Raw genomic sequence first — 20,523 nt, 5'->3', positions numbered from 1 at the left:
TGCAGTTGTTTTAGGGATAATTTCTCAGTTTGTGATTAATTCTTGGCATTTCTTCCATTTTTTTCCTTTAGCTGTTATTGGAGTCATGCAGACAAGATCCCTCAAGGAGCAGGTTGCCACAGTAAGTGTGTGTTTTACAGTATATTTGGAAGGTGTGCAATAGATTGGATACTATTCTTTACCAAGTAGGAGCAACAGCCTTGGAAGTAATCCTTGCTGGATTACACCATCGTTAGTCTGCCCCCCAAATTTTTTTTATGAAAAGTAATTTACTGCATCCAAATAAATATGAACTCAAATACATAACTCTTCAACATGAAGATTCAAAGGCCAAATTTTGATCCATAGTTGCATCTCTGCAAGAAGACATATTTTAAAATAGAAGGAATACATCGCTCCTGAAACCTGCTGTATTTCCTCTCAGTCCTATTGCTTGTAATTCTTTCTTCACAGATTCATTTAGTTTAGAAACATTCCAGGACTAATGGCACAAAACAAAACTCCTACCATCTCATATATTCCACTTCACAAGAGCCCAACCATGCCATAGATATTTTCCATTCTCAGTCTTGATATTCTACAGATGTGGAATTAGAACTCTTCACACTTTTAAGGGAATGCCTGGTAGGATTGTTCATGTGAGTTTAACTTCCCTGAGTAATTTCTTCATTGCTTTAGCTCCCCTGAATTGTGCGGGTAACACTTGCTGTACCAACCCTTAATTCAGATAAAGCTTATCTGTTAAATCAAACAGGAGCTGCCAGCATTTACTTTTCCAAATTCCTCTCTTGCTTAGGACAGAACTAAAAGAAACAAGAAACTATGGTTGGCAAAGGTCTGGAACTTCGAGTTGTCTTTATAGTTCCATCCCTCAAAAAATACACTGCAAGAATAAAAGTCATTGGTGCAGGACTCAGGGGGTTCCCTCGGGCTCCCTTTCATCTGAACTCTGACAGAAGCTATTCTTCAGTTATTGCACTAGGAAAAAATGGTGTGTATAATGTAGAGAGGACACACATAAATACAAAGGCTGAAGGTTTTTTCCCTAGGGAAATTTTCTCTTGGTGCTTTGATATTTGATTTAGGGCAGATAGCCATGACCCGTAGCCATAGGAAAGCAGAGGCCTGGATGAGCAATTAGGGAGGACAGATCCAAGGTGTTTGCCTTTTCCCTTGTATTGTATTTACTGTTAGGAATGAAATTCAAATGAACAGCTATATAATACTGTCATCATCCTCTTTGGTACTGGATGATAACTTGGGCCTGCATGTCAAGGAAGCTGCAAACACCCCAAGTCTGCATGATTTTTGTCTGTGCATATAATCTATTTTAATTATGCCAACTTCCTTCTCTTTCCCCCAGACACTGTGCCTTAGTATCTTGTGTGGAAATGGCTGGTATTTTATATTATGTCTACAGTGCTGAAATTTGTGGACAGGTATTCATATAAACTGTTCATTAGTCATCCTAAGACTGTTCCTTACTGCTGTGCTTTTAAGGAAGATTCATTAGGATTGGGTGTGCTGTTTTCTGTTCACGTACTTGTTGTCTTTTCTTCTTTTTCCAGAAGATTTCTGTTTCCAGGAATTAGCATTGCTAACTCATTATAACAGATTTTTTTTTGAGCTTTTTGTTTGTAAAAATACTTTGCCAGCACACTGATTTTATCTACATTTATTGTTATGCCACCTGTTTGGAAGCAGAGGTTAATTGTTAACTCCACTTTGTTGAGAAAGGGGCAAGTTTGTCAAGTTTTGCTCACTCATTTGTAAGTTAATCATGAGACTTCATATTACAGTAGTTTTCAAGGAGTCACAAGAGAAACTCTTGCACCATCTACAGTGACATAATTTTTCATGTATGTCACCTCTTCCCCAGGTTAGTGGAAGAAACTCCTTCATCTGATGCCTTTGAATATGGCTGTGCCATTCTTTTCCCTTTAGTGGCACAGCTGAGCACCTGGGCAGCAGCTGAATGTCTTTTGCATCACTGCTGGGACAGATACAAAACCAACATGTGCTCCTTAGTAACAGACATCAAACTGAAGACATTGCCAGTGATGATTTATCAGTGGCTCGTGAGGAAACTCATGATGTAACAGAAACTTCTGATTTTGTTTATTTGGATGAGTTTTGTTTGCTTTATTACAGACTTCAAGTGAGACCAGAGTGGTGACATGGCGCTTTCATTGTGATAAGCAAATGCACACTCCCCTTTTATTCTGGCTTTTTAAACTACTCCTTCTACTGCCCTTTGAGGTTCATCTCTGTTCACTCAGCTGTGGTTACTATAAGTAAACAACTCCAAAGCCTCCCATTCTTTCCGAATTTGTTGAAGTTTGTCTGGCAGACTGGGCCATAACTCGATCAGTCTCGTGAATTACTAGATTGTTTCTTCAAAGGATCTGGAGCTTCCTGGCTGTTTGTTTGCTGAGCTGTAAGAATATGATTGTGCTGGTTGTGAAGTATGCATTGCTGCTATAAATAGTCAGTGGATTATAGGTGAAGGCAAGAGCCAGGAATGCCTGAGTTGAGGTCCAGTGTTGCCATTGTCCCAACAGCCCTGGGCAATGCACATGTTCTCTCATTGTCATGTTTTCTTCCAGTTGTGCAGCGGGATGATGACGTCTGTCCACCCTGTGGGGTTGAGGTCAGGAATAATTACCTTTTATGTCTGTGGCCCTCATTAAATAGGGTTGTAGGAATACCTTCTATACAATCTTCTTTAGCTCAAGCTGTAAAGTTTTTATGGCATTTGAGTTCTGCTTCTGCTCCAGTGTATATGTGGACACACTGATAATGGCACTGTCTGGTGTCCAGACAGTTCTCCAACTGTGCCATAGCTTCTCTGTTGAAATTGAGGCCTTGTCAGGGAGAGGAAATAATATGGATTATATGGATTGTGTACCATTGCCCTCTGTTGGACAGCACTAGGCTTAGTTAAAGCGCTTGCCCTGTTTTGGGCTTGAAAAACTTGAGAGAGATAAATATGATAATATTCAGTAAGTAAGTTTGAAGCATTTAGTGACAAATTGACCATCTTTTAGCAGAAAATAAATGAAATTACCTAGCCAGATTAGTTATTGCTGCTAAGTACAGGACTGCATAGGGTCTTCACACTGCTGAGTGTCCGTAACATGCTGTTCTGCTTAGCTTTTTAATAAAAAAGGGTGATAAAATTAAATATAATATCTTTGATTTATTTTTATTTACTGGCATAGTATGCCAGTAGGCTTAGCACTGTTGCCTACTGACTTGTCTTAGCTCTGTCTTCTTGTGCTCTCCCAGCTGTGTTTCTGTCTGTGCCATTGTGTGACAAAGGGACCAGAGTCAGGTGTTCTGGGGGTTGCACTAGTCCCTAAAACACAGAGGGAAATAGAAGCTTGGAAACCTACCCCATCCTGTGGTCTAATATAATAAAATCTTTCTGCATTACTGGTAACACACAATTTTATTTTTATTCCTGGTTTTTGCCTGTTTTTAACTATGCTTTTTCAGGAGGTTTATATGCTTTGTCAAAAAATACAATGCATCTCACACACACTAGAGCATCCGAAAGGGAGATAGTGAATAATGGCAAAAATTTTAAATGGGAAAATAAATATAAAAGGCACAAACAGCCAAATTATTGTCTGGGCAAAAGAGTTACAATGTGCCCTTAATCCCCACTGTAGTTGTGAACTTAGTCCTGAAGCACCTTTGTGTTCTCTGCCCTCCTGTACAGTTTATGGCAGAGCATTCAAAGGAGTAGAAACTGTTACAAAGGTCACAAGGGAAAAAATAAAGCTACTGTTGCTACTCCCTGAATGTTATCCATTTGGATTGCTGCCATCCAAACCTCTGGTCATCCCGCTGCTCACTTGAGGTTAAATACACGGGAGTCACATCTAATTCCAGTAGTGTACACCCAGAACACAGTGATCTGTATCTAATTCTGCAGGGTAAATAACAGCTCACTAAAATACAGGAGGAGATGAGTGGGGATCTGTTCCTTTGAGAAACCTCCACAGTGATTTTGAAAAAGCATCTACCTAAACTTTGAGATCTTTTTGACTGCCTTAATAACAATCATCATCTCTTCACTGTCCTTGGGGGGATTATCTGGTCTGTTGTTGATCCATGTCACAAGTACAGAGCTGTCCAGTCTGACCTCTACAAACCTAGATGGGTTCAGGGCAATGAAAGCCTGTGTCTGGGGTGCTGGGGTTTCATTTCTCATACCAGATCAAGCCTGGGTAGGTGAGGAGCAAATTCAGGTGCAGCTCTGCAAGAACATGGTTCCAGAGCTTCTGAGGCTGGGCTGGCATTGCACAGCCAGGCAGCACAGTCCCACAGCCATTAGTCCTCTCAGAACTCACTGCACCAGGATGTGCTGTAGCACAAAAACCACCTCAGATCCAGAAACACAGCTGTGTATTCTGTTTCTCTGTTTGCCTTTTTATTTTACTATCCAGCTTAATGAGGTGTTGCTTGTACTTTAACCGTGTACTTATCCTGATGTGATCAAAATTAAAATTTCACTTCCTGTAGCAGCTTCACCCTTTAAAAAAATAATTCACATGCCAAAGATTTTGCAATAGTTGTACTGAAGAAATACCTGTATAAGTAGAAAGAGAGAGAGGGACATGTATAATCACCTGCCTTCCTGCACTCTCCACTCTGTCAAAAACTCTTTGATCCTCATCTATCCATATATCCTGTAGACTTAGCATGCAGCCCACCTATTTTATGCATTTATTAGGGGATGGAGTTACTCTCTTTTTAAGAATGCCCCTCCTCATTGATTATACAGGAGGCCAAGACAGTAACCTGTGCCTCAACAGAGTCTCAGCTGAGATAACTCTCCATATGTTTGCACATAGAAAAGAGCAAGTTCCCAGTAGAAGGTGACATGAGAAAATCTGGTTGGTGCCTTATTGTTTTGTCAATCACATTTTTTATCCTACAGGCTTCACAAATCTACCAAACTGCTGACACCAGTCCAGTGCTTGTGAATTCACAACCAGTTGTGATTTGTGGTGCTGCACATTTCTCTGTGAGGTGAAATCCTTGCCCTGCTGACATAAGTGGTAAATTAGCAAAGCTCCCAATGTCTTAGCTGGAATCAGGATTTTGCTCCATGTGGTCAAAGGATTTTTGTTGCCTTGTTGTCCTGTTCTTGGTGTTTCTTTGAACTACATTTTTCTGAGGGCATATGGATTCAGTAGGTAGATTTATTAGTTTCTACATTGATATATTTAATTTTTTTTTTTACCACCACATGGAAAATCTCTTGGTGTTTCAAACTGCCATAGGAAGTGAAGAATGGTGAACTTCACAGGCATAGTGGACAGGATAATCTTGAACTTTCACTTAAGACTTGAAATTATGTGGAGCCATAGTGGAGAATTACTTGGAAACTAGAAAGATATCTATTTATTTCTCATCTTTTAGAAAACTGGCAGCTTAAGCTATTATTTTGTGCATGCAAGTAATTCAATAGAGAGCTTCAGTTTAAGTTCTGTGTTCCAAAATACAAACTATTTAATAGGCAAGATATGGGAATTTAACTGTAAATATGAACTGTCTTGAACAAAACACCTAAAAATCAGCACCTGATCAAAAATGCTGCATTTATGCTTATAAGCTTTTCTGTTAAAAAAATTATTAGAAATACCACAGAGTTGAGCATATGCTGACTTTATGTTGATTCTTCTTTTCCAAAAATGACTGATTTTCTGAGATTAAACTCAAGTGCATCCATTGATAACAGGAAGATTAAAACTAAGATGGCTTAGCAAATTGTTAAAAACATTGAAACGTGGCGATTGTTTTATAACTGCCACAGTTCTGTGAGTTTTTTCATGCTGGGAAAATATACCAGTGCATCTGTTATTCTGACTCTGAGTTCGGCAAAGCTTCTTCTTTTCCATTTTTGCCTTGGGCAAATTCTGCTTGTCTAGAGTCTGCTTAAATATATTTGCAACATACAGCATTGTTTTTCCAGCAATTAGCATGTCTTTCCTTCAGTTTCTTCATTTAGAGGGAAAAAAGAAGTCATGAACCTCTGCACTATTTAGACCAAATTGTCCTCGGGTTTTGATTTATTTTAAAGACAGAAATAGATGTAGAGGTTTATCATCAACTCCTTTACTATATGGTCAGTATATTATAACCTTCCAGCTGTGTTTGGGCTGTACCACAGCACAATATGTTCTCCTAGTTCTCCATTAACATCTATTAATTAGCCATTACCTTTCTTTATCCAGAAAAAACCCCCACAGCTTAGTGTGCACCACAAACACTCCCGAGGTCATTTTGCTTTGAGTATTAAACACTTTAAGTCCTTCTTTTAGTTCTGAAAATGTGTGAACAAACAGCAAACCTTTTGGAGCACATTGAGTGCTGTTTCTGCCTCAGCAGCAACACAAAGCTTCTTTTTAAAACCCAATAATATATCCAGTGAACAATTGCAAAGCATAAATGTTCAGTCTGAGGAAAACCAGATACTGACCTGAAAACATCCTCCTGTCTCTCTGGACTTACAGTGTTAAACTGTGAATCTGGCTTAAGCTTGCTTTTTTTATGATGCATTTAAGAACTTCCCCCAAAAAAAGAATGAGAAGATAGCCATGAAAAGAATAGTACTGAGTCTCTTATAACCTTGTAAATCCTTTGTAGAGCAAAGCTATTAAAATGCTATTGTGGAGCTTTTTCGGTTCCCCAAGTTTTACATGCATCAGCGCTGGGGACAAAATCCTGCTTGCTTTACAAATGCAAAAACTGCTTTGTGATTTGTTTCCTGTCACTAGTGAAAATCTGATCTGGCTTTTCACAGATAGATTGTGTGTGCTGTCCTTATTTCCTTACCAGCTATTCAGCCAAATAGCCTGAGTGGTGTAAACACCAGGTTTACAATTTATTCACAATATTTATTTCTTTTTTGAACAGTGTGTTTCAGTTGAGAATAAACAACAAGAGAATACAGCAATGACCAAACCTACAGGAACTAAACAGAGGTTTAGATGCCTGTAAGGTAGAGAAGTAACTATAGTAAATAGATATTAGTTGCAGTTTTTATGGTTGGGATGAGAATGTTCAAACAATAAAAACTGGTCTGATCGTATCATTTAACCTGGGTAGATTGTGCTTCACTGTGTTTCCTTTCTCTGCTTAGTCAGTATGGAAATGAAATTCTACTGAATTTGATAAGTTGCCTTTTGACCTGATGCTGATTTAAGCTTCTAGAAGCTCATACCAGCACGAGGTCACTGACAGGCAAAGTCAGTGAGTCTAAAAATGGTGCAGAAAAAAACAGATTAGGCTTTACTTGGGTTCAGATTATTTAAACAAACAGACAAGAATTTAGGGAGAACAAAATTGTGTTTCTCATCTGATTGGTCAAATCACTTTATTATATGATACAATTTACATCTCTGGCATGCAGGCTCAAGTAAAGTGTCCTTTGCAGTGAGCAAAAGTCTTTAGAAGTGAAAAGTCTTTTATAAAGATAACACAGCCTTTGCTACTAGGCAGAAATGCAACGTGAGTAGATATTTGGTGTTAAAGCAAACCAAAATGAAAACAAAGTATGAACAAAGAGTTGTGAACATCATCACCTAACATAACTAAAGAAACTAAATTTTCAGTTATATTGTGTATTCAAATGCTCTGCCTGTTATTAACAGAGGCACCTCTGAGGGTGAACACAAAGCCAATATCAAGAGAACTCTTTCCTCACATTTACTGAGCAGATCTGTGCATTCCAAAATAAAGGTAAGAAGTAATTGCATTAATATATTCAGAACTCACGCACAACAGCCACAACTATTTGATAGAAAGAGGCTTTGCTAGTGGAGGAATGGGGTGAAGAACAGAAAGTGAAAAATGCTGTGGGGTCCTTCATAAAACTCTGATGTATTAATATTTCATTTAGTGGTCCGGGCCTGCTGCTTCCTCTGAAGTCAGTCCGTGGTCTCAGCCTGGATTTAGCCTGATTTCCTTCTAAACAAGGCTGTGTGATCTGTCTGCATGCCTGTCTGTACGTCTGTCCTCCCACTAAGAACTCCAAAAATGTTTATTAGTTTCATTTCTGTGGGGCAGAGGAATAGATCTCCAAGACAATCTATTGCCCACAGACTTTGTAAAAATAGACAGCTGGGTGGAGGCCAGATCCACTTACCAGTGTTGCTATTGAGGGAAATGCTGCAGTGTGAACTCATTCCCTATTAGATATGAGAGAATCCACATGGGAAAGAGAGCTGGCAAATCCTCAACAGGAGGAGAAAAAAAAAAATCTGTAGTAGATCATGTTAAACACCCAAGTTAATCTATGATTTAGCTACAAAAGGGACATGAAACTCAATGTCAAGATTTCTCACTTTCACAGAATTACTCAGTGATGAGTTCCTTCTTGTGAATAGAAGAAAAACCCTTTGTTTTTCTTGGGAGATTGACAGAAAGGCAGTAATTCTGTCTGAAACTCTTTGCTTACATGTTTGTTGCATATTTTGAGTGGAGAATTAAGGCTTCATCCTAGAGCATGTTTTCCCATATTGCCATGTGGTCACAGCATTAAAGCCTTTTTAATATCAGTACATATCTTAACTTTTTCTTGCAATATCAAAGTTTAAAGACACTTTTGGCAAATTTTAATTGCACGTACCTTAAACTGCAAATTGATATTTTGTGAAATAAATCTGTAAGGTGCTCTAGCAGTGTAATCATGGTCTAAAGGATTACAGCTCTCATGTCTACATTTCCTGCTTGGTCGGAAGGATCAGTTGATTTCAGGGAGACTTCTGTTGACTAGAGAATTACTGCCAACTTAAACTCATTAGGGGTATATTTTTCATATAATTATTTGCTTTTATGGGAAATTCCAGCTCAACTGAACTTGGATTTAATTTTCCTTTTTCCTTCCTCACAATTATATTTTATAATTGCTACGAGGGAAAAATCTTTGCAGATGGGAATATTTTGTAATATGTTTTTTCTTACTGCATGTATGTTTTAGTTCTTTCTGATCTAATCACTTCACTCATAGTTGACAACCTTACTGATACTAAGGATAGTTAACTGTTCTTCTGCAGTCATTTTAGTTGACTGTGCTCGACAGATCCTTGAAGAATTTCCCACAAACAAGGACTGACAGCACTTTGCAAAACTTGGAGTGTCCATTTAATGCTTTAACAACCTCTAAACTACCCAAATAAGCTTGAATACATATATTTTTAGCCACATAATTCTATTGTTTAAATAAGCTGTAACTGCAAGGTATTTATCACCAGCACAAATTATTCACCATCTCTTCAGGCCCATCCAGATCATTTCAGTATAACCAGCCACCCAAATATTTGCTATTTGTACTAGACTCACACCATGTAGCACATGTCAGAAGCCCTCTCTCACATACTGTTTTCTACACAGAACAGATACTGTCCTTGATAAACAACTTATCTATGTCTTCCAAACTGAGAATACAACCTAAAAGCTTTCTAAACATTGAGCTGCTTAGTTCCTACAGATAACTGCCCAGCCAGTCCCATTAGGAGGCACTGCAGCAGTAAATGCTCAGCAATTAGTGCATTTCACAGAGAAATAAAGGCTGTTCAGCCTCTCACTTGTTCGATAGTTTATTGCAAAATTCATTTGCAATCCAGTTTAAATACACTCCTCAGCTATTTTGTTGTTCAAGTATCATGGTACTGACCTCTGCTCACAACCCCTTCCTTGCTGGTGCTTTCAGATCCTGTGATTAATTACAGTGTGTAAAACTGCATCCAAACTGTCTTGGAATCCATCTGAAATGGGGGTCTGTGGAAGATTTCCTGTATCTACATATTGTGGTGGTTCAGGTACCATGACCACAGATGTATTTTAGCTGTTGCCACAGTAAAAATATCCACTGATCTACTTTCTTAGCTCATTATAAAAACACAGTAAAGAAAACATATGGCAAATAAGCCAGTGCTCTGAAGTATTCCACTTCCATTGGAACTTTTTCAAATCTGGCTATATTTAGTACCTTGGAACTTATGTCAAACATACCTAGAAAACCTACAAGGTCTTGTAAAATACTTTTTGCCTTTAAAATGCCCTTATTTTACCTTTTTTTTTTTCACATTAGCTCAACTGCAAGCCCTTGTACTGTCACTTTCTACATCCTTTCCAGATTTTTGCATCAATCACATTGATCGCTCCGCTTTCATTCCCTCCCCTTCACCCCAAGAAATGTGTATTTTTGCCTTTTGACAAGCAGAACAATCCTAGGTGTAAAACTGAGTCTATTCTAGAGTCTGCAAGCCCTGCAGTCACGTGAAAACTGTGCTCCAGTCAATTTTGCCTCCTCATTGCTTTAGTTCGGAGATTGCCAGGCCAGCAAGAAACCTTCCTTCTCCAACTCAAATCTTAAGACTTGGAGAGCTGGAAGAAGGCAAAACACACCAGGCCCTTCAGCTGCTCATGTTGGACGTCTCCATCCCCTTGGCTGTGGGTTGTAGTTTGAATCAGCTGTTGACAAGCAATAGTCAGACCTGGAATCCAGGGACATTATATCAGGATCTGTTTGGGAGCGCTGGGTGCAGTAAGGATACTGCAGCTGGTAGCCAGACTGGGAGGGGGCACTGAGGGCAGACAGGGAGCTTTTTTGGGGTGACACAACACCTGATTGCTTCCCCCCCAGCAAGGCTACACTACCACTTGGGGCTGGAGGCTCATAAGAAACCTTTTGTTTCCATTCCTCTGGTGGCTCAGGAAGTATTTTCCTGCGGGCAGCCGAGACCACGTTGGCAGCGATGGATTCCTGCATGTTTTGGGGGCCAAAAGCTTCATCCACCAGGCCAAGGGGAGATCGTGCTGCTGCTTCCCAGGGAGTCAGTCTTTTGCCAGGCTTGTCAGCTGCTGTGTCTGGCTTGCTGAAGTAATCAGGGGCAGGCTGGAATAAAAGAGGAGAAGTAGGAGACATGGCTCGAGGGCTGAACGCAGAAGGTCTCCCAGGAAGTGATAATGAGCGGCCACTGCTTCTTCCCTAGGAAAATAAAATGCCAGGTACAGTTACAGTTAGTAAACAGCAAGAAAGGAGGCATCTTCTCTTTGCTCCCAAACTGGAACAACAGCCCGTGGAAGCTCGTGGCATCCTGGCAGTCCCTTTTTACATCTGTGGGTATTTTTAAAATCTTTAATTTGCTGGAAAGACAGGAGGCATTAAAAAGGAGGCAGAGAAAGAAACAGGAACAAAGACAGAGTAAACTGGATTTTTGAGGAAAGTAAACAGGCTTTTACTGAAGAGGCACGATGACATTAGCAACTGTGCAGCTTTCCCACTACTTAGCTACTGTGCCTTGCTCTGAAAAGACCATTCTTAATGCAAAAGGAAGTCATGTTGTGACAGTTCTGTGTGTGTTTACAAGATTCTTTCTAACATTAGGCACAGCCTAATTTATTTGATAACAGGCTCTGTCTAGGACATCTGTCCAAGAACATATCTTTGGCATTCTCCTTTTAAGAAAGGGTTTTCTTACTCAAAAATCATTAACTTATGCTTGTTTTCTCTTTAAAGGGCACAAAAATGAACAGAAACAATTAAAGACATTAATGCAATCATTCACTAAATACCCTTACACGGCACTACTTTTGGCTTCTTTAAAAGGCAATGCCCTCAGAATTTCAGTACATTCCGACCCACTTATAGGAGCAATCCATTCATATTTGACAAATCCTAATCTTCTTAGTACTGCAGCACTTTGAAACAGAAACTGTGTTGGTGAGAAGGTTCTGCTGCAGCAGGCACTTGGCAGCACACGAAGCAGGTACAGCCTTTCCCCAGGCCAGACTTGGGCTTTGTGATACACAGACAAATTGCATCGTCCCTGAAGTCTCTATACATGTGGTTCCTAAACTCATTGATTTACACTCCTTCATTCACGTCCTGAGGTTTAAAGGCCTTTAATTCTGAAATCTACTGGGAAATTCCAGGCTCTTTTGCCAGAGGCTTTGCTAGAATTTCATCCAAACAACGTTGGCCTGTGTTAATTTTTGCTAATTAGCCTCCAAAACTTAAAATACTGTGAGCATGAACAAGATACCAGTAGGTAGTATCTAGTGTAGTGACACACAGAGATTAGGTACTGAGAGTTTCAACAAGTTTCACAACTAATGCTTTATAACAGGACTATCCTTTCACCTCTTAACTCTGACCAGCTATTCCCAGCTTGCATTTCCACAGGGGAAAATCCCAAACATTGGTAATCCTACCCCCACATACTTAGGGCAAACTTTCATGTTAGAAATTAATCTGATAACCTGAACCACAAGAAATTAAGTGGTAATTAAGAAAATTAAGGAATTGAGAAGATAAGGTTGTACAGAGGGATAAAAATGTTGATCAAACAGGTCTACCTACTTATGTCTACCTGTGTGAGCTCCTATCAGGAGGGTTCAAAAACATTGTCTATGCTGAGTAGGCAGAAAAATTCCCCTTTATTTAATGGAAATTCCAGTTCCAAGCCCTGTGAGTACTTTGTGGGGATTTCAGAGTTGTAGGGAAATGATCCTGTTGAAAGAAGTGTCGCATAAAATATCTGGTTTTTCAAGACAGTTAGATGAAGGCACTGTTTAATCTGTCATGTTCAAACTCCAGAGTTCATGGGGCTGTAGAAGTATCCTTTAGTTGTAACCATTATTGATAAAGCAGGAATTAATTTTCTTTGACAGAGTTTAATCAGAGCATGATGATTTATCAAGAGTATTTCATATTTTTTCTGAGAAAATGGGTCATTATACTGTGTTATTAAGGTAGAAGTCCTGTTTTGGTATTCCCAGACCAGTCAAATTCTCCTTTCTCACTTGGTAGTTTGTATTTAGACACAGTTCTGATAATAAGCTGGTTTAAAATTTTAAAACCCCAAAATGTGAAATTGCACATCCGTTTTCTCTAGATTTGGTAAAGTAAGGGTTAGTCTCTCCTTACACAGAGTGAGGACTGAACAGTGTGTGCTTTTAATGACAGTTACATTTTTGGACTGTAAGAGGACAAAACCTGGGAGGGCAAACAGCATTCCAGGTGATTAACTTGGAAGGAGGCTGAAGTATAGGGGAAGAACCTTGTCCATTCCATAAGGATCTGAAGGAATTAGAGGAAAAGTTAAGAGAGATCCCCACTTACATACTAACTTCCAGTTCTGATGTTGCCTCTGGCTGGCTGTCTTTTGATGGAGATGAAGAGCTGACCAAAGATTTTTGAAGGAAGAAGCTATTGACAGAAGAAACTGGCTGAGTTCCCTACAGTTCCCAAAGAAGAAAAGTGATAACTGTGGTAAAGGTGGGCAGAAGAGGGTTTGGAGACTCCTGAGATCCAAGAATGTAAAAATATGTTTGGCTGAAATGAGCCTCAGTCATTTTGAATTACATTCTTCCTACAATAAATAGCAGTTGTCATCATGTGCATTTCCACAAGGTCAGAGAAGGGAAAAAAACTGTATATTAATTTTATTTTTATTAAATCTAAGAAAATTAAATATCAGTTTCGGCCTGAAACTATTCTACTAAGTTTTGGGGAGTAGCTGCAACTTGAGACAGTTCCCTTGAACCCTTTGGATTCAGGGGAATATTTATCTTATTTTCATGTCTGTTTTACAGAAAATTATTGAATTTCTTCCTCATCCGTAGAAGAGATACAGGAAATGCATCAGTTATGTGCCATCATGCCTCTGATTGCTTAGATTGTTGTGGGAGTATCTTTTGTAATAAAAGCAATCCAGCAGCACCCTGCACAGCAGATTTTTGTCATTGCACAGTGACATGCTTTTGCAGTAATTTACTGAGTTAAAAAATAGAATATTTCTATCTAACTCAACTTTATTCTGAAACTAAGAGATCTTCAGCTTCAGAATATAAAATATCACACGGCCTTTCATACTCTGTGGTAAATTGGTTTTAGGCACTTGTAGAAAAGCATGATTTTGCTTAAATATAAATGTATCTAAATGCAGGAATTGTGAGATGATCAGTATTGCCTTGCTTTCATTCCAGTTAATTTTTATTAGTTGTAGCATGTTCCTAGACTGAAAGTCAAGGTCTGGACATTTCAAGATTCAAAGCAGGTCTATATTTGGTGTTTATATACCAATCTCTGTCACTACTTTGGTGGTCAGCCCCTTTTAGTCACTAGAATTCCTCAGTCATTTACTGGACAGCAGGAGCCAGACATGGTGATACTTTCTATTATTTTCCCTTTACATTTCATTCTTGGAGATAGAGCTTTTGACAAGTAGGTACTAAAAAGAATGCACAAACCCCAGATCATAAGTGACACAGTAGGAAATATGAAGTGCAAAGAGAATAATTACTCTGCCCTCTCTCTCCCTTACGCTACAAGAAGATCATAAAAAGAAGAGTAGAGATTTTCCATTCTTCTTCCCAGGAATCAAGGGAGAAGGGAGAGAAGAGTGAAATGCTACCAGAATTATTACTTTATCACATATTGTCTTCCTGTGCTCTTGTTGTAAACCAGTTATTAGAATATTGAAGTATTACACAGCAAAACAAACCAGGATCCTATGCAGTGATTAATTTGTTCTTTTCCATTGCCTGAATGTTTTCAGAAAGATCTTTTCTACAACATTTGTTGAAGGGAAGGTGGTTCTTAGATGTCAAGAAGAGGAAAGGCCATTCAGAGCTGTCCATTGCAATCCTAGAATCCTGACAGCTGCTGACTGCCTCGGGTGTCTGTGCAAACAGATTAAACTGTAGGTTTAGGTTAATGTTCGTTTTAAAAATGAAAACTACTTATAAACTGGCCAATCAAGTGAACATTTATTGCACTGCAAGCAATCCTTGATATTTATAGGATGTGTATTAATATAAACTAAAATTCATGTAGCATTACTTCTTAAAGTAACTATTTCCATATATAAGCAAATGAGGAATGCAAAATTTCACAGCAACTGTTTTATTGCCTCAGGTGGCAGAGCTCCTCAGGGAGTGAAGACTGTGTGTGTTTACATGCTAAAGGTGCCTTTTTGCCAGTTAAGGAGACAAAAGTTGGTTGGACTCTGCACAGCCCAGTGAAACTCTCTCCAACACAGACTCCTCCCTGATTAAGTCACTTGAAAAAATTGGACCTCGGTGTCTAAGTCATTAAAGCAGTTTTATTTTTGTCTTTTCATTATAGTCCTAGTCCTTAATCCCATATCAAAGCATGGTCAAATCTGAGGTAACAATAGAGGCTGAACTAATGTTTACACAGAAAGGGGACAAAGGAGGAGGAAGTAGGTGAAACAATTGTTTTATCTCAAAAAATGACTCCGCCTTTATAAAATGTTCAGAGTGATGCATTTCTCCTTTGGGCTTGTAAAGGTTACTGCAGTTAGAGACCAAACCACTGAGAAAAGAGTAGGACTAAATAGGTAATACTCAATTTTTATGCCTTTTAATTCTTTCCTTCTTTTCATTTTTTTTAAACATCAAACAGGCACTTAAGATTTTTTAAACTGAACTGGGTATAGAAGGGGACATATTGCTAATCTTAATACAGCTTTTTTCATCCCAAACCATTTACAATTTAAACTTCATTAATGAAAAAATAACTAAATAACTTCTCTCTGAAATGCTGCCAGCTCTGCAGTAAATGATACAGCTGTTTTACAATAGAAATACCAAAAGTACTGAAATAAAGTGGAAAAATCATATTTATTTGAAACTCTGTTAATAATTTATAGTAGACCAAAATGGGAATGCAGCATTTTGGCTAATAGGGATGCTAATGGCTGGGGAGGCAGGGAATCATCAGAATCACATAGTTCATGCCTGATCCTGACTTCCTCCAAGCTGTTTTGTCAGGGCTTGCTTCCGAAAATTTATAGGGAATTTTAGGACTGGAACTTAATTAATTCAGAATCAGATTGTTTATAAATGTGGCATTATTTCAGGTGAGAATAATCTTACTTTCATCATTCATACACAACCCAATGAAAGAGTTTCTGTCAACCATTTCACGTAAGCTTTGTGACAAATTTTTCTTTTGACCGTAAAGTTGTTTTCAATTGCCAAGTAATGGTAGAAGAAGAAAGTAAACTATTAGAATTAGGCCTCCACCACTGCAAAATGTTGTTATAAACCATAAAATTATTGCTAACCTGTGATAACTTATTCAGTTTGCTCACTTTGCACCTGTGTAAATGAAAGAAAATCAGTGCTTTTCATTACCATTTAATCTTTATCCATATGCAATTGTCCAAATACAGTACTTCTATGCCTATAGAAAGCAAAGAGCTGAAACTTTTTCTCCATAGGCATCTTAGATTTCCTTGGAATAGGAAATTTATTTGTGGTAAGGAAGAATATTTGCTGCCACCTTCTGGGTTTTATATTGCACAGCTACGGGTGCAAAGTTGGTCCTATTTTCTGATCTTGCTCCCTTGAGAAGTGGGACCATTATGTGCTTTAGAACTGGTTTGAACCTGAACCTTGTCTCTGAAGTGGATCTGCCACAGCTGGTGCCGTTTCAGGGCTTCATTTAGGAAGCACTGGGATTCTCTGGCAAGGGAATATCTGGTGCAAAAAGTGCTTCCTCTGATTGGAATTCCTTTCTGGAATTCCACCTGGAGACCTGTTAATGCTCACAGACTGATGTTGAGGATCACATAAGGGTCACAGAGAGTAATTAGTGCATGTGCTGCTGGACTCTGGAGATGCCAAGTGCCTCAAGCTGGACACCCAAGGCTACTGAGTGTCCTGGTGTCAGTGCCACTCACTTCATGCCTTATTTACTCACTTGTAGAATAGTGCAAAGATGAACTGTGACTTGTGAATGACTTGGGTGCTAACAGGGAAAATCTATAAAGAAATAATTCTGCACAAAGAGCACGTTTTAGAGAGTGTACCTTAAGTAAGGAATGGTGCTAAGCACGGAACAATGTCAAAACAGAACAGCAAAGAGCTTTTTGTCAGATGAACATTCTGTGCCCTGAACTGAGTCTGGAGCCCTACACTTTAAAAAGCAGCAGGTGATGACATAATTACAGATGTTTTGGCCAAACAAACACCCAAAGAGGTTGGATTAAGCTGACACAGGCAGCGTGAATTCCAAGTGCCCCATTTTGCAATCCAAACAGTGGTGTTTAATATTGTTTTCTTATCACTGTATATGCACAGTGTCAGTGCTTGATTCAGTGCTGTTCCTGTAGCAGTACCAAATCCATCAAGTTTCTCTACCAAAACACCTCTCTGAAAGTAATACTAGCATGAGAAAAGTTTATCATTTTGTATGATTTTATATTATCTGGAATGCTCCCAGCTGTGCAGCAGAGCACAGCACAGGTGTAGAATTACATACCATTATTAAAAACATACATTGCTGCCTCTCCTTTGTTTAATCTTTTGATTTTTTAATACAATGCCATCATGAATTTTTTTCTCATTAGTCACACCTCAGCACTTTCTGACATCAGCCAAACGAACAGCAAGGAAGTATTTGGAAACCTCTTCTGAAGAGACTTGCAGTCTGGTTTGGTTAATAAAAGACAGTCAGGTAGCATGGCAGAAATATCTGTACATGCTAGAACTGTTTGCTGAACTAAAGAAAATTAAACTTCAGGCAGGTATTGCTTAGATTCCACTTCTAAGTTATAAGCCTGGCGGGGGAAAATTCCCAAGACTCTTGGAAGAAAGCTAAGTGTACCCAGATTCCCATGCTTTGCTTTTGTTCACAGTGTAAAGCTGTGTACCAACAACCTGCACAGTGAGGCTCTAAGAAGTAGCATTCTCACAAATTAAAGAAAAAAATCACTAGCAGTTACTGATGTTCATTGGGGAAAAGAAGAACTTTCCTTTAAAATAATGAAAATATTTGTCCGTAGGTCGTTACTGTGTGAAAACCTTTGCTTCTAATAGAAATGTACTGAATTCTTTGCTTTGCAGTCAGTTAAAGCTCATACTAAAATCAGCAAGTGTTGTGCTTCATGTCACCCTTTGTAATCCAACATGTGCTCCTGTGACTGGCAGTGTGTTTTACTTCTTTTTATTTAGTTCTGTATTTTACCGTTCCTCCTTTTCTTCTCTTCCTTGTACATTTGTTAAATCTGTTACAATCTGTTGTTTCAGATCTAGATGGGACAGTTTTTCAAGATCATTACGAACAGGGATAGATTTTTTTCCTTTGAATACTGCAGAGGATAACAGGAGACTTGATTAGCATAGAAAGGAAAAGTCTTTGCCTGCATTACTTGAGGAAGCAAATGTTAAACCCATGGGAATATCATCATATGGTTGGTCATGGCTTGTAAGGGAAGAGTTTTTTAGAGATTCTTCTAACAGTATTTCGTGGGGCTTCGGGATTTTTCCTACTTTTTTAATCATTTGATAAAAAATCTAAAGTGCTTCCTTTAGTAAGCAAGCAGCCTGAAAAGCACTTGCCAAGCATAACTCGGGAGTGACTCCAACTCCTTCCCTATGCAATCAACCACATGCAAAGGTAATTCTGCCCTAAAGACCAGTCATTGTCCTGGGCCCTGTGAAGTTGTGATGGTGGCACCCAGTGGGCTGCCCTGAAATTACCACGCTCACTTATTTTCCCAAGGAATCTTCCAGCAGTGAGTTCATTCAGAGCTTCTGAATCCACATGTTTTTGAAGACCTTGTCAAGTTTCTTCTTTGTATGATGTTTCTATTTCAAGCTGACCAGAGTCCTTAGAATACAACATGGTGCCAAGCTGTGTAATTAAGGTTTGCACTTGCCGTGCCGAAGCACCACCACCAAAGCAACCGGTGGGATCCTGGGAGTTTGGCTTCAGGTAAGGAAAGGTGTGGCATGGGAAAAGGCAAGACTGGAAGAGCGAATCTTTTTAGAACCAAATGTTTTGGAATCTTAAAGCTACCAAATCTGGAAAAGGACCCTGGAAAAAAGAGAGGAGAAAGATTTTGCAGACTGTTAGTTGCTGTCATCTCCCTGATATTTCCCTGCCTCGCAGCGTGCAGAGTTTTCCCCCCAGAGATGCTGGAGCAGCAGCATGGGATGGTCAGGCTGGTCCTGTGTTGAGCTGTCATCCTGGATACTTGGTAAGCACTGCTCCTGTCAGATCACATCACCTGGTGTGAGGTTCTTCTAATAATCGCTTATAATCTTTTATCAGAGTTCAACAAAAAACCCCATTTCAATGAAAGTCTGGAAGTAGTCAGCCATCTCTGTGCAGAATAAGTGAACCCTTCTTGCTGATTGGCCCTTTGCCTTCAGTATTTCATGATCCTCTGACAGGTATTTTATCCTGTGCAGTCTCTACAGGGTTTTTTGTGGGGTTTTCTCCCCAAAGCTTGCCTCCCTCTAATCCTAGTAGTATTTTCTTTCAAAATTACTGCTGTGCCACTAAGCCCTAATTTTTCTATCTGAGCCACACACCAGCTCCTCACCTCCTAATGTTTTTGGAGCCTGCTGGTACCTCAGCCTCTTAGTATTTCTTTACTTCAAATACAAGTTTGTGTAATTCTGAACATTGTGTAATTCTGAACATTCATTAATAACAACAGGCTGCCAAAAAGAAAGCAAACTCATTGCCACACTGCTTTTGTGGTGACAGGAAAATGGATCACTGCAGTTTCTAAGGCTGATTTTGTGTCATGACTCAAGTGTCTCACAGAAAATAAAACTGTGAATGCAAAATAAAGTAAATAAAATTAAACTAGGTATACTTGTAAGGAATTATAGAGTTTACTCTGTAAATGTTCCTGCAAAAAAAAAAAAAGTCATTGAAATCTCTTTCTGGTTGTTCCACAATATATTATCTTCTGCTGAGCAGGGACATGGTAAGAGTGGTTGCCCTAGAGAAGCGGGGAGAAGTTAAGCGGTTCTTTGTTCAGGAACTAAATTTTGTCTTTTGTTTCTGCAGCAGAAATTTTAGCTTTTTGTCCTAAAGCCACTCATCTCCAACACAAAACTTTTCCATTCAGGTTTCTGTAACAAGAGGTTCGTAACTGCATCAGAAATTACAAGTGTGTAAACCCTTGACTGAGGTAGCTGTTCTCATGGCAAGGCTTTCTAAAATGTGGGATCCATTGTACTGATGCAGTGTAATACTTCCAGTATGTGATGTAATTAAATGTGCTGAAAGCAACATAAAACATTTCGGTTCCTCCTTTAATGTGAACATACTGGAATTGTTGTTATTAGGGGTGGCTTAAAATTCACTGTTAAATACGCTTACATAGTAAACATGACAGTTGCATCTTGGTAGCCTTGTCATATTTTATGAAATAATTGTAATAGCTTTTTCAGAAAACCATTTCCAAAAGCTCACTGCCCTTTCCAAGTGAAATTTCAGTTGGCTCCTCAACACAAACCCTTCATTTCCTTGGCATTCCAGCTATGTTTGACATCACCCTTAGCTTTTCATCTGGACCCATGACAGTGAACAGCTCGACTTTCCTCTAAACATCTGCTCCCCCCCAGATTACAGTTACATCTTGGATAAACTTGTTGCTTTAAGTAGACTAGTCTTCTGAAATATTAATAAGAATTGAAGACTTACCTGATTAGTAAAAAGAATCCTGAAGC

At 39.0% G+C, this 20,523-nt stretch overlaps 1 protein-coding gene and 1 long non-coding RNA gene across 6 annotated transcripts in view; one reads left to right on the top strand and one right to left on the bottom strand.

Annotated features, from left to right (window-relative positions):
* The window catches only part of LOC135412658 (uncharacterized), a 50,057-nt gene that overhangs the window by 2,066 nt on the left and 27,468 nt on the right, over positions 1 to 20,523 (top strand). For both annotated transcript variants that reach the window (XR_010429834.1, XR_010429835.1), the window contains one exon: positions 72 to 121. This is a non-coding gene — a long non-coding RNA (uncharacterized LOC135412658). The remainder of the gene's footprint in view (positions 1 to 71; positions 122 to 20,523) is intronic.
* Positions 7,360 to 20,523, bottom strand: part of SYNPO2 (synaptopodin 2) — a 76,616-nt gene continuing 63,452 nt past the window's right edge. For 2 of the 4 annotated variants that reach the window (XM_064651406.1, XM_064651408.1), the window contains one exon: positions 7,360 to 11,008. In XM_064651406.1, coding sequence (XP_064507476.1) covers positions 10,442 to 11,008 — 567 coding nt within the window. In that variant the 3' untranslated portion in view covers positions 7,360 to 10,441. The other 2 variants (XR_010429833.1, XM_064651407.1) reach the window with 2 other exon arrangements.

Source organism: Pseudopipra pipra, chromosome 4 (genome assembly GCF_036250125.1).
Source record: "Pseudopipra pipra isolate bDixPip1 chromosome 4, bDixPip1.hap1, whole genome shotgun sequence".
Classification (NCBI taxonomy): Eukaryota; Metazoa; Chordata; class Aves; order Passeriformes; family Pipridae; genus Pseudopipra; species Pseudopipra pipra.
This window is presented reverse-complemented; position numbering and strand designations above follow the sequence as displayed.